General features: G+C 35.5%; 1 protein-coding gene across 2 annotated transcripts in view; it reads right to left on the bottom strand.

The window, feature by feature from the left end:
- The window catches only part of MON2 (MON2 homolog, regulator of endosome-to-Golgi trafficking), a 123,467-nt gene that overhangs the window by 70,093 nt on the left and 40,692 nt on the right, over nt 1-12,682 (bottom strand). For both annotated transcript variants that reach the window (XM_081082311.1, XM_081082310.1), the window contains exons 8-11: nt 11,368-11,562; nt 4,365-4,489; nt 3,826-3,962; nt 2,927-3,080 (exon numbers count right to left, since the gene is read on the bottom strand). In XM_081082311.1, the coding sequence (XP_080938437.1) occupies nt 2,927-3,080; nt 3,826-3,962; nt 4,365-4,489; nt 11,368-11,562 (611 nt within the window). The remainder of the gene's footprint in view (nt 1-2,926; nt 3,081-3,825; nt 3,963-4,364; nt 4,490-11,367; nt 11,563-12,682) is intronic.

Here is a 12,682-nt window from a genome sequence, read left to right on the forward strand (position 1 = left end):
AGAAATCTAATGAACAAGATAAACTAGTGAATAAAAAAGAATCAGAGGCATGTAAGCATGGAACAGACTAAGGAATCTCAGAGGGGAAGGGGATGGAGGTTGGAAGAGATTAACCAAAGATTTTACCTGTGGACACAGACAGTAGGGTGGTGAAGGCCTGGCACAGGGCAGGAACTGGGTGGAGGGGGACAATGGGAAGAAAAATGGGGATCTCTATAGTATTCTCAACAATAAAAACTAAAAAATAATAATGAGTAAATAAAATAGGTATTATCAAATCAAATCAATCCTATAAAAAGGAAGATGCTTGCTCACTGGGGAAAAGTATTGTGAGATACTGAGCTCACCTATCATCTCAGATACAATCTGCTAACCCGATGAGAATAACAGAGCATCAGTGCATCAACTTCAAACTTCAGAGCAATTTTTACACATGGTTAGGACAAGGCTTTCAAAAGGCAAGAAAACTTTTGTCTTATATCATGGCAAATAGGGAATTATGGTTTTAACTTCCTTTATTTTAAGATACTAGAGGCCCAGTGCACGAAATTCATGCATGGGGGGGGGGGGCAGGGAGGGTATGTCCCTCAGCCCAGACCGCACCCTCTCCAATCTGGGACCCCTCGAGGGATGTCCGACTGCCCGTTTAGGCCCAATCCTACATTGGGATCGGACCTAAACAAGCAGTCGGACATCCCTCTCACAATCCAAGACTGCTGGCTCCCAATTGCTCGCCTGCCTGCCTGCTTGATTGCCCCTAACCGCTTCTGCCTGCCAGCCTCATCACCCCCTAACCACTCCCCTGCCAGCCTGATTGATACCTAACTGCTCCCCTGCTGGCCCAATTGCCTCCAACTGCCCTCCCCTGCCAGCCCGGTCACCCCCAACTGCCCTCCCCTGCTGGCCCGGTCACCCCAACTGCCCTCCCCTGCTGGCCTGGTCCTCCCCAACTGCCCTCCCCCTGCTGGCCTGGTCGCCCCCAACTGCCCTCCCCCTGCTGGCCATCTTGTGGCAGCCATCTTGTGTGTCAGAGTGACGGTCAATTTGCATATCACTCTTTTATTAGATAGGATGTTGAGATAATTCAATGTAGAGAGAATAATTCAAGAGGGAAAGAATTAATGGTGCTGGAAATGGATGTTCACATGTAAAAGAGTGATATTGGAGCCCTATCTTAAACCATTCACAAAAATGAACTCGAAATGAATCAATTACCTAAATATAAGAGCTGAACCTAAAAACTCTTAGAAGAAAACATGGGCACAAGTCTTTATGACCTCAAATTAGGTAATCAATTGTTGGATATGTTAACAAAAGCATAAACAAAGAAAAAAATAGACAAAATGAATTCATTAAAATGAAAAAACTATAGCCCTGGCCAGTGGGCTCGGTGGTTAGAGCACTGGCCTGGGCACTGAAGGATCTTGGGTTTGATTCCCAGTCAAGGACTAATAAAAGGGTGAATTTTATGGTATATGAATTATATCTCAAAAACAAAAGAAAAACTAGTAAGTGGCAACTCTGAGCATTGTAAAATTCAGGTAATTAATAAAAATATATGTATATTTTGAGCAAGAAATTTACTTAAATGGGTAAAGTTTTGGGGTCTAATCCTTATCAGACTAATTAACCTCATAGAGTCACATACTAAACCAGTGATGGCGAACCTATGACACGCGTGTCAGAGGTGACACGCAAACTCATTTTTTTGGTTGATTTTTCTTTGTTAAATGGCATTGAAATATATAAAATAAATATCAAAAATATAAGTCTTTGTTTTACTATGGTTGCAAATATAAAAAATTTTCTATATGTGACACGGCACCAGAGTTAAGTTAGGGTTTTTCAAAATGCTGACACGCCGAGCTCAAAAGGTTCGCCATCACTGTACTAAACCAATAAATGTTAAGCATCTTGTTTAACAAATCTCTATTTTTAAAGAACATATAACCTACTGGTAAAATGCAATTAAAACAGATAAAAATAGTCCTAAATATAAAAAACTCTAATTCCCAAATTCTATGGTTATAGACTTTAAGTTCTAAAATAGGTAAGAGACAAAGGTAATCTATACTTTTTATTTATATCACAAACCTAAAACAAAGCCCACACTTTCTTACCTAACCATTTCAGTGCTATTTTATTAGAATTACTACATCAATTCTACTTTTAAATAAAACGTAACACATTTATTTAAATATTTTAAACTTAAGGTCATATTGCAAAAAGCGTCACAAGCCCAACTTTGAAGAAAGCCATACTGAAATAAATCTAAAAGAATGTTACCAATACTTATGTCGAAACTACTTCTGTCTATACATCAGTTAACTTTTCAAATTATTACACACTTAAAAGTCTAAAAGAACAGAACACACAATTAAGATTTATATCTGTGCCTTGCCTTCAAAGAAAATAGTGAAAATAATTTTAGACGGAACCTCACAATGAATTAATGAAAGACACCAATTCAACAGGGAAGCTCCAATGTGAACATACTAATTAATCCATGTGCAAAAGAATACCCAATAATTTCTGGCTGAAAAGTTAATATATCTCTAGTCTCTTTTCACAGATAAGGAAACTAAATTTTCTAAAAGGTGAACTAATTTGCTAGTATTACAAAACCTAAGTTCACAGGGTGTGAAATCAAGCCATATACTTAAAACTCCATACAGATAGCTGAATAGGTCCTTAGGTAAAGAAATCACATTTTGTTTTATAATGCTGCTAACAACCTACAAATAGTACAAAAAAAAAAAGTCTAGTCTTAAATAATTTCTCAAAATACGGCAAAAGATAATTAGTTCTAAAATGTGTTTAAAATACTAGGTCTGAATTTAAAATATAATGCAGAGAGAAACATTTTAGGATAAAATATCATTCCCAACAATATATTTCCTTACAAAATAATGCTATTACTACTTACTATGTTGCTTTAGCACTGCCTTGTACTGTTATAGTCAGAATAGGTATCCAAGTTCCTCTATATTCAAAGGCTGGTAGTAAAGTAACACCTCCACCAATCCCCAACATTCCCGGGTTAGCTGGTGCTGAGACAGTGCCACCTGCATTATTGTTTCCTTTTGGATTAAGGGATGAAAACAAAGATACCATGTTACTACTTAATTACAAATCAATAATATTAAATACCTGATCAATTTTTTAAAATTATGTTATATAAATGGATATTATACAAATAAATGAAATTTATCAATCCTACTTTGGCTATTAGAGAGTATCCCTCTTTCATCAAAGCACCATTTCCTTTTTTCTAATAATAAAAATACAGACAAACTTTATAATATACCTTTCATTAATCACTTTTTATCAGAGGTGAGAATAAAAAATAAAAAGCCACTGATCAGACAGCAAAAAGTGGAAAAGAAGGGAAACAAAAAGACATTGTTTGCCAAACTTAAATCAAGTTCACCTGTTTTGTTAAAAGAGAGATTAAAAGATCTCCTAACATAATAACCAGACTCTTTAAAGAGACATACCAAATGAGGCAACTTCTAAAATGAAGATTAGCATCTAAACTTTTGTTATGTGATTAGAGTAACTAAACATATATATCAGAAAACATATTCTGGAGAGAAATAAACACAGTTGCCTCTGTGAGCTCAACTTATTCTTTACGTGTCTTTACACTCATATATAAAATATAAAATATTATAAATGAATATAACAAAATGTTATACAATAGATATAATACATTTAAGTAATTACATTTCTCTAGTCAAGGATATCTATAAAACATCTTCTCAGACTAGTGATTACTTTAAACTGTGACAGAACATAAAAATGAAAATATGAATGAGTCTTTACCAGCTTGGTTTGCGGTAGCAGGATTTCCAGTAGGAGGGACAAGAAACAGTGATTGGATAAAAGAGCCCAGTGCATTCACAATATCACGAAAAACCTTGGTAGAATGTTGTTTCATATCATAGGACTGACAAAATGACCTGTAAAATAATTTTAAATGTTTCTTGAGAAAATGTTTGGACATATTAAAATATTTAGACTTTTTTTATACTAAGTAACATTGACAAATCAGTCTCAATACTATACTTAAAACTTCATATTTGAGTTTTTTTACGAACTTAGAATGATGGTTCAGATTGAGGTTAATGTTCTTAAAAAATCACCTTGGCCATATTAACTCAGTAAATTCGGCTGGTGGCAACTACTAACACACTTTTTGCCACCTCCCAGTTATTTTCCACACCAACACCCCAACCCCTTCATATGCACACAATCCACTTTTTGTGTTTAGAAATCACTAATATTTGGAAATAAATACTTAAACTCTTCCTACTGGCATAAAAACAAGCCTACACATTTAACAAAATACTGCTGAGGTTTACCTTAATAGCTGAGGCTGCACACAGAGTCTGTGTATTGATTCTACTGCAACAGCTCGTAGCCACTGTGGTTTATCTGCATCCAGAAATTTCACCAGAAGTGACAGAAATATCTCACATTCAGTTACCTAAAAAGTGTAAGATTTTTTAAATAATATTTCTTTAAATCTAAGAATTATAAATTGCAGCCTTGTTCTTATCTTATTCCTATGGACAAACCAATAAAATCTTTTAATTTTAAATAAATTAAAACTCTTAATTGGGAGTGGAGAAAAGTAGTTATATAAGGAAAAGCTAACAGGAAAAAAATCAGTGTCTCTAAGTACATCCCTGAAAACTCACAACAGTGATCTGCTAACGTGGTTAATCGTTTATCCTTATTTTTTAGAAAGTACTATGTAGGTATCAAGATTAGTATCTATGGCTTAAGTCCAATTGTTGCTCGAAGATACTTCATTAATTCCATTATACTAGCATGAAGGGTGATGAATGTTTCTGAATTCCTATAGTCCTTTCCTCTGTTAGAGAAATGTATGTGAAGTAGAAAATTAGGTTAGACAAGCCAATTTATCCCCATTCATTACTTTTTAAAAGTGGAAAGTCAAAGGCAGGAGAGAGAATTAGCCATTTATAATTAAGTTTCATAAATTCCTTAAAGTTATCTTCCTTAAAAATATATCTGAGCATGGAGCCTAAGTGATTCAAAGGGCAGAGGCACCTAGCTCAGATGTCAGAACAGGGGTCCTCAAACTTTTTAAACAGGGGGCCAGTTCACTGTCCCTCAGACCGTTGGAGGGCCGGACTATAGTTTAAAAAAAAACACACAACTATGAACAAATTCCTATGCGCACTGCACATATCTTATTTTGAAGTAAAAAAAAAAAAAAACGGGAACAAATACAATAATTGTATTTACATGTGGCCCGCGGGCCGTAGTTTGAGGACCCCTGTGTTAGAAAGTGGAAAAAATATAGTATACTTGACATGTTATATCTGTCCCAACACAACTGGGGCATTCTAATTTCCTCTAGTCAGTATAGATACATTAACAGAACTAGCCTTTGAAGATCAGTTACCTTCACCCCTACTTTTCAGAACAAGATACGCTGGTGAATTTCGGGGAAGAACACCGAGTCTCTAGTGTAGTGGTTCCCAAACTGTGGTCCCTGGGACTATTTCAGGGGTTCTGCGAGGTGATATTTATTTTCCTAACAATACTAAGGTATTACTTGCCATTTTCAATGTGCTGACATTTGTACTGATGACCAGATAATGAAAACAGAAAAATAAGAGGGTAGCCTTCCACATCAATCACATACCTCACCCCACAACAACCATACCTCTAACTTTTGCCCTTGGAGAAACTAGAATGTCTGAATTTTCCCATATGTTAAGTCTAATGTAAAAAACTATAACACCAAGGAAGTAATATCTTATATACTTCTGAAGCTTCATCTTTGCAAACACAGTCCTAGAGCTGTCTTATTGTTGTGAAAGGAAGTTTTGCCAGTTGGTTATCACCCCCAATTAATGAGGAAAGTACAGAAATAGGCCTTTCTCTTCCTTGAGGCAGTAACATTCAATCTTTCCTGTAGCTGGCTGTAATGTTATTTCCCCATTCTTTTAGCGCCGCCTCCCCCTCCCTCCCCCCCAGCCGCCCCCCACCATATCAAGGAGACCAAAGTCAAAACATGAAGAATATAGGAGCAGAATAAGAAACTTGCACTGGCAGACTTGGAGAGGGGAAATAATGAGAACTAAGAAACAGTGTAGTTATAAAATGCAGTGGGGTTAAGAGCATGAGTTTGGCGGCTTAAAAGAATTGCTTAACATCCCAGCACTGCAGCTTATAAATGATATAATCTCTGCCCCTAGTTCCTGACACAATTTCCTAAAATCCTTGTATTTAGGAGTGCTAGGAGCATCTTTTGTTCTAAAATCTGGCCTTTGCCCACCCCACCTCAACCCCCAGTTCCTGATACAGATCTCCTAAAACCCTTATGATGTCCTAAGTGATAGGAACATCTGACAGAGCTCCTAAATCCATTGGAATTTTCTGGGTGACAGTAGCATCTTTTGCTCTAATGAGGAAACTTTTAATGGATGCCAGAAAGGAGATGGTTGCCAGAAAGACCAAACCATAATTAGAAGTGTGGTACTTTGAGACCTACCCCCAATTATCTGGAGAGGGGTGGAAAGTGATTTAATAATCGATGCCTCCATGATAAAACCTGCATAAAAATCCTAAAAGCATGAAGTTGAGGAGTTTCCAGGTTGGCGAACACATCTACATGCCAGGAGGGTGGCACACCCCAACGTCACGGGGACAGAAGTTCCTGCTCTCAGGACCCTTCCAGATTACACCCTATGTATCTCTTCATCTGCCTGGTCATCAGTCTCCTTTAAAATATCCTTTGTAATACATCAGGAATACAGGTTTTTCCCTACTATCCCAAGTAGAGTTCCTATGAAATCTTTTGTAAGCCAAAATGGCTTAAAACAAAGGGTACCCCCACTTACCAACAGTTCACATTACGCCACTTTGCTTTTATAAAAGACCAACATTAGTACAGTACTGACGTTTTTTGTAAAAGGAAAAATCCTTTACAAATGTCTTTTAGTTAATGAAAACAGGTACTAATGTAAGTGAAGAAAAGTGAAGTGGCCTAATGCAAACTTTTAGAAAGCAGGGGATACCTCTAGTAAGTAAAATGTTTTCCTGGGTTTTGTGAGCCACTCTAGCAAATTATTTTTACTAAGTAGGGTATTTTTACTTCATGAGAACCTCCAACTTATCGCTAAGTATGACAGAAGTTGTGGGTTACCTTGTGACCCACTACTTATGGATGAAATGTAAGACTACTGGCTGTCAGACAATTGGTCAGTGTGGGGGGAAAAGTCCCCACTTGTGGTGTCAGAGGTATTTTGAGTATAAGGTAAAACACAGTTCATTCCTAGACATCTGTACGTTGGTCAGTTTGACAGTGTCCCATAAGTCCCTTAGGGTCTCTTAATTCTTTTTTCTTTTGTTCCTCTGACTTGACAATTTCAAATAGCTTGTCTTTAAGTCTGCCAGTTCTTTCTTCTGCTTGATCCAGCCTGCTGTTGACCCCTTCTAGTGAATTTTTCACAACCATTATTATATTCTTCAGCTTCTGAATTTCTGTTTGGTTCTTTTATAGTTTCTTTGACTTTGTTCATACATTATTTTCCTGATTTCATTTAACTGTCTGTATTCTCTTTTAGCTCACTGAGCATCTATAGGATCGTTATTTTAAATTCTTTGACAAATAACTAATCATCTCCCTTTCTTTAGGGTCAGTTTCTGGAGATTTATTTTGTTCCTTTGATCAGGCCAATGTCTTCCCATTTATTTGTACGACTTATTATTTTCTGTTTAAATTTGGGCTTTTGAAAATATAGCTAACACTGTTACTCTTTATAAATTAGTTTTGTACAGAAAAGATCTTCAGCCCTAACCAGTTTGGCTGTGGACAGAACGTCGGCCTGCGGACTGAAAGGTCCCAGGTTTGATTCTGGTCAAGGGCATGTACCTTGGTTGCGGGCACATCCCCAGTAGGGGGTGTGCAGGAGGCAGCTGATCGACGTTTCTCTCTCATCAATGTTTCTAGCCCTCTATTCCTCTCCCTTCCTCTCTGTAAAAAGTCAATAAAATGTATTTAAAAAAAGAAAAGATATTCACTAATCAATCTAGCTAGAAATTTTGGGGTCCCCCAAACCTTTTTTGTTGATGTGTCTCTTCTGGGTTTGTATGTGTAAACAGTAATTTCAGAGCTGAAGAGGTTTGCCTGTTTCGATTCAGGAGCTCCCCCCGGTGTATGCCTGGAGTACTGCAGTCTCTGGTGCTGCAGCAAGCCATAGCCCTTGCCTTTGTTTTCAGCAGGGCCACAGGCATCCATGGGTGCTATCAGTGCTTCAAGAATTAGGTGAGACAAAGAAACAGTCCCTTGGGCAGAATGCTGGTTACACATTTTATCCTACTTTCCCACCTGAAGGAGAAGCCGTAAGTTGGAAATTTTCTCTTGATCAGGCCTTTGCTGTGCTGTGTCAGGAATGGGATGCGGTATAGCAGGTAAGTGAATGAGCTTTCCTACCCACTATAATGAAACTCTTCTTGGCCTTGCACTTGCCTGGAGTGCTGTAATCTCTCAAATGGTTGCTGAAGTTCTCAGAAATGCAATCTGGTCTATATATTGTTGTTCAGTCAGTGTTCTCCAGGGGGATGTCATTCTGGCTTACATTTTTTCAAAGTTTCTTTGTGGATTGAAATAGACTATAAATATTAATACAGAAAATGTAATAGCTGACATGTAAAAACTTCCCGTCTTTGGAGAAACTAAGCTACATTTCACTTATTTTCAGCAAATTCCAACTGAACTTACAAAATTTCTGAATTAATGTAAAGCCTCACAGAATTTCCCCTCAATTAAATTATTACTTTTCAATTGCAGTTTATATTCAATATTATTTTATATTAGTTTCAGGTATATAGCATAGTGGTTAGATAATCATATACTTTATAAAGAGGTCCCCTGACATTTTAAGTACCCACTTGTCACCGTACAGCAGCAGTTCTCAACCTGTGGGTCGCGACCCTTTGGGGGCCAAACGACCCTTTCACAGGGGTCGCCTAAATACATCCTGCATATCAGATATTTACAATACAATTCATAACAGTAGCAAAATTACAGTTATGAAGTAGTAATGAAAATAATTTTATGGTTGGGGGTCACCACAACATGAGGAACTGTATTAAAGGGTTGCAACATTAGGAAGGTTGAGAACCACTGCCGTACAGTTATTACAATGTTACTGACTATACTCCCTATGCTGTACTTTTACATCCCTGTCACTATTTCGTGACTACCAATTTGTAGGTTTTTTTTTAATTTTAAAAAAGTTATTGATTTTAGAGAGAAAGAGAAATGGAAAAAGGAAGAGTGAGAGAAGGAGAAACATCAATTTGTTGTTCCACTTATATACGCATTCATTGGTTGATTCTTGCATGTGCCCTGACTGGGAATCAAACCCGTAATACTGCTGTATTGTGACAACAGTCTAACCAACTGAGCTACCTGGCTAGGGCCAATCTGTAGTTCTTAGTCTCTTCACCTTTTTCATCTAGCCCTTCCAATACCTCCTTCCCTCTGGCAACCATCAGTCTGTTCCCTGTATCTATGAGTCTGTTTCTATTTTGTTTGTTCATTTATCTTACTCTCTTTGGATTGCATGTATAAGTAAAATCATATGTCTTATTCACTTAGGTCCATCCATGCTGTCACAAATGGTAAGCTTTGATTCTTTTTTATGGCCAAGTAATATTCCATTGTATATATGTACCACCACTTCTTTATCCACTTGTCTATTCATGGGCATTTGGGTTGCTTCTGTATTTTAGCTAGTGTAAATAACACTGCAATGAACAATGTGCATATATTCTTTCTAATTAGTGTTTTGGGTTTCTTGTCCCCCTCCATTTTAATTGTATATAATTAGACAACAAAGTTTTGGCTTTACAATTTAATATTATTATAGGAGATTACATCAAATACCTTACATGTTGCAGGAAATACTGACTGTAATTCTTAAAAAGTTAATCCTTACAGAGAAAAAGGGACTATGGAATAATTAAGTTCATAAACTTAGGTACCCAAAGTATAATAATTTATATATTATTAGTTTTGGTAGAACAGAAAGTGACCAACCCAACAATTATGAATAAACCAAGAGTCTTAAACTCTTGGACCCAAACTCTGATAAATTATAGCATCCCTAAATAGCAACACATTCTTAAATGATATGATTTTCAATAGATAGTTCTAAACAATGCATTACATATATCAGTGTGCATTACAGATGTATCCTCTGTCACCAGAAATATTAAATAACTACAAATGCTTATAAAGATTATTTCTGAATTCATTTTGCATAAATGGATTTGGAATATGAAAAGAAAACCTATAATGAGTATATCACAAATACAGAAAAACCTTTATTTAAAAAGCTCTCCTTAGAATTTAATATAAAAACTATCTATACTATCCATTAGCTTGTAATGTGGTTGCTAACATTTGGTACATTGACTGCTCACTGTAGGTGATAAACCAATCATTTTTGTTAATTAAGACTAAGATTATAAATGCTAAAAAATTATACAATGCTGAATTTGACTAAATCTAAAATTTACAAGAAATATAATACACCATGTTCTCTGACAAATATTTGAATGTTTAAGAGTAAGCCACCACATTGATAAAATTATGATCAGAACTATCGCCCATAAATTTATGCAAAATAGATACAATATTGAACTGGAAGTTGAAATTGATTTCTAATCATAAGAGTTCACTAAATTTTTAACTTCTTAATTTGTATGTGTGTGTGTATATATATATGTATATATATATAATAGTAAAAATGAAAACAATAAATTGAAGATACTATAATTTTAATTTTCATCAAGTTATAGATAATTAGCTAAGAAACTAAATTCCAAAGTCACAAATCCTATATTGCCTTCAGATAATACACCATGACTCTCCTTAACATTCATTAAAAATACTATTTAAACATGGAAAGATTCAAGAAAGAATGGAATGAGCCTTTTAGTATCTAGGAGAATATTTATAGGTACTCATAAGAAAAAGTCTACTTAGCTGAAGTGAAAAAGCTAAATACACTGTAACAGATCATCTTGTAAAAAGAGCACTGCCGCCCCGCCAGGATGGCTCAGTGGTTGAGCATCGACCTATGAACCAGGATTCGCAGTTCGATTCCAGTTCAGGGCACATGCCTGGCTTGTGGGCTTAATCCCCAGTGTAGGGCATGCAGGAGGCCCTGAACAATGATTCTCTCTCATCAATGATATTTCTATCTCTCCCTCTTTCTTCCTCTCTAAAATCAATAAACATATATTTTAAAAAATAAATAAAAAGAGCACTGCCTATAATAACACACAAAAATATATATGAAAATTAGTACTTACCAAAAGACTGTAAAATTGCTTAATCAGAACAGATACAACTCTCAGCAAACGCATGCAGATAGGAAAATATGGTTTTTCAACTGGTGCTGGAGAAGATGAAGTATTGGAACCTTGTCTGAACTTTATATTTGGAGAAAAGAGCTTTATCACAAGAGGACATACTCTTTCTTTTAGGAGGAAACTAAATTCCTGGTGCTAGTTGCAAAAAAAAAAAAAAAGGAAAAGAAAAGAAAAGCAATTAACTTAGTTTGTACTGAACAGTCTCACTAGTAAATAAAGTTCTTAATAATCTCTATGAATAAATTAGCTTTAATATAAGTTTATGCAGTTTATTATTTTGTTTACAAACAATTCTGAAATTAGCACTGGTGACAATGTGAAATCAAAATGATAATATGTCAGTAAGTTTTTTTAAAAGACTCTAAATATAAAGAACAGAAGAAAGAAAATAGATTGCACAAATTCAAATGGATAAAGTATTTAAAATAGGCAGCTGAGGAGAGAAACCTTGATTAATAAAGAAAGTATAGTAAGTTACACAATTTATTGATTCTTTTGTGTAAAGATAATTCCACTCATGTGCAGATGTATTAATGAACACAATATTCTGTTATACGTAGATTGCTTAAACAAAACACAAGCTGATGAAAAAATACAATGACAAATAAGCATTTTTTTAAATCTAGAAAATCTTGCAAAGAATTCTTAAATTTACTTACAGTCATAGTATATTATGCAGAAAACATCCCCATATCTGTTAATTCCTTGTGAAACTAGTCCCATTTTACTGAAAATGTAAGGCCCAGTCAACATTTAATATCTAACCTCAAATATACATTATTTTGTTGTTTTAATTATTCAAATATCAATTAGGCTAAGAATAATGACACAAACATAAATTTCATCCTCTAACCCTTTAATCTTACCAAAAAAAAAAAAAGAAAGAAATAATAAGACACAGTGTAATTCATTTGTTCAGAATCACAAATTTTTTAAAATGTATTTTTAAAACTCAGATTCATTCAAGAAAAACAATTAGAGGGAAATATCAGATTCATTAGAGAGAAAAATATAGATAAAAAGATAAAAGTAAATGCTCAACTGGTATGGCACAGTGGTTGAGTGACAACTCATACACCAAGAGATCACTGGTTCGATTCCTGGTCAGGGCATATGTCCTCGTTGCTGGTTTGATCCCCAGTAGGGGGAGTGCGAGAGGCAACCAAATAATGTCAATGTTTCTCTCTCACCGATGTTTCTATCTCTCCCTCCCTCTTCCTCTAAAATCAATAAAAAACATATTTTTAAAAGCCTC

The sequence above is a fragment of the Myotis nattereri genome, assembly GCF_964212035.1.
Source record: "Myotis nattereri genome assembly, chromosome: 2".
NCBI lineage: Eukaryota > Metazoa > Chordata > Mammalia > Chiroptera > Vespertilionidae > Myotis > Myotis nattereri.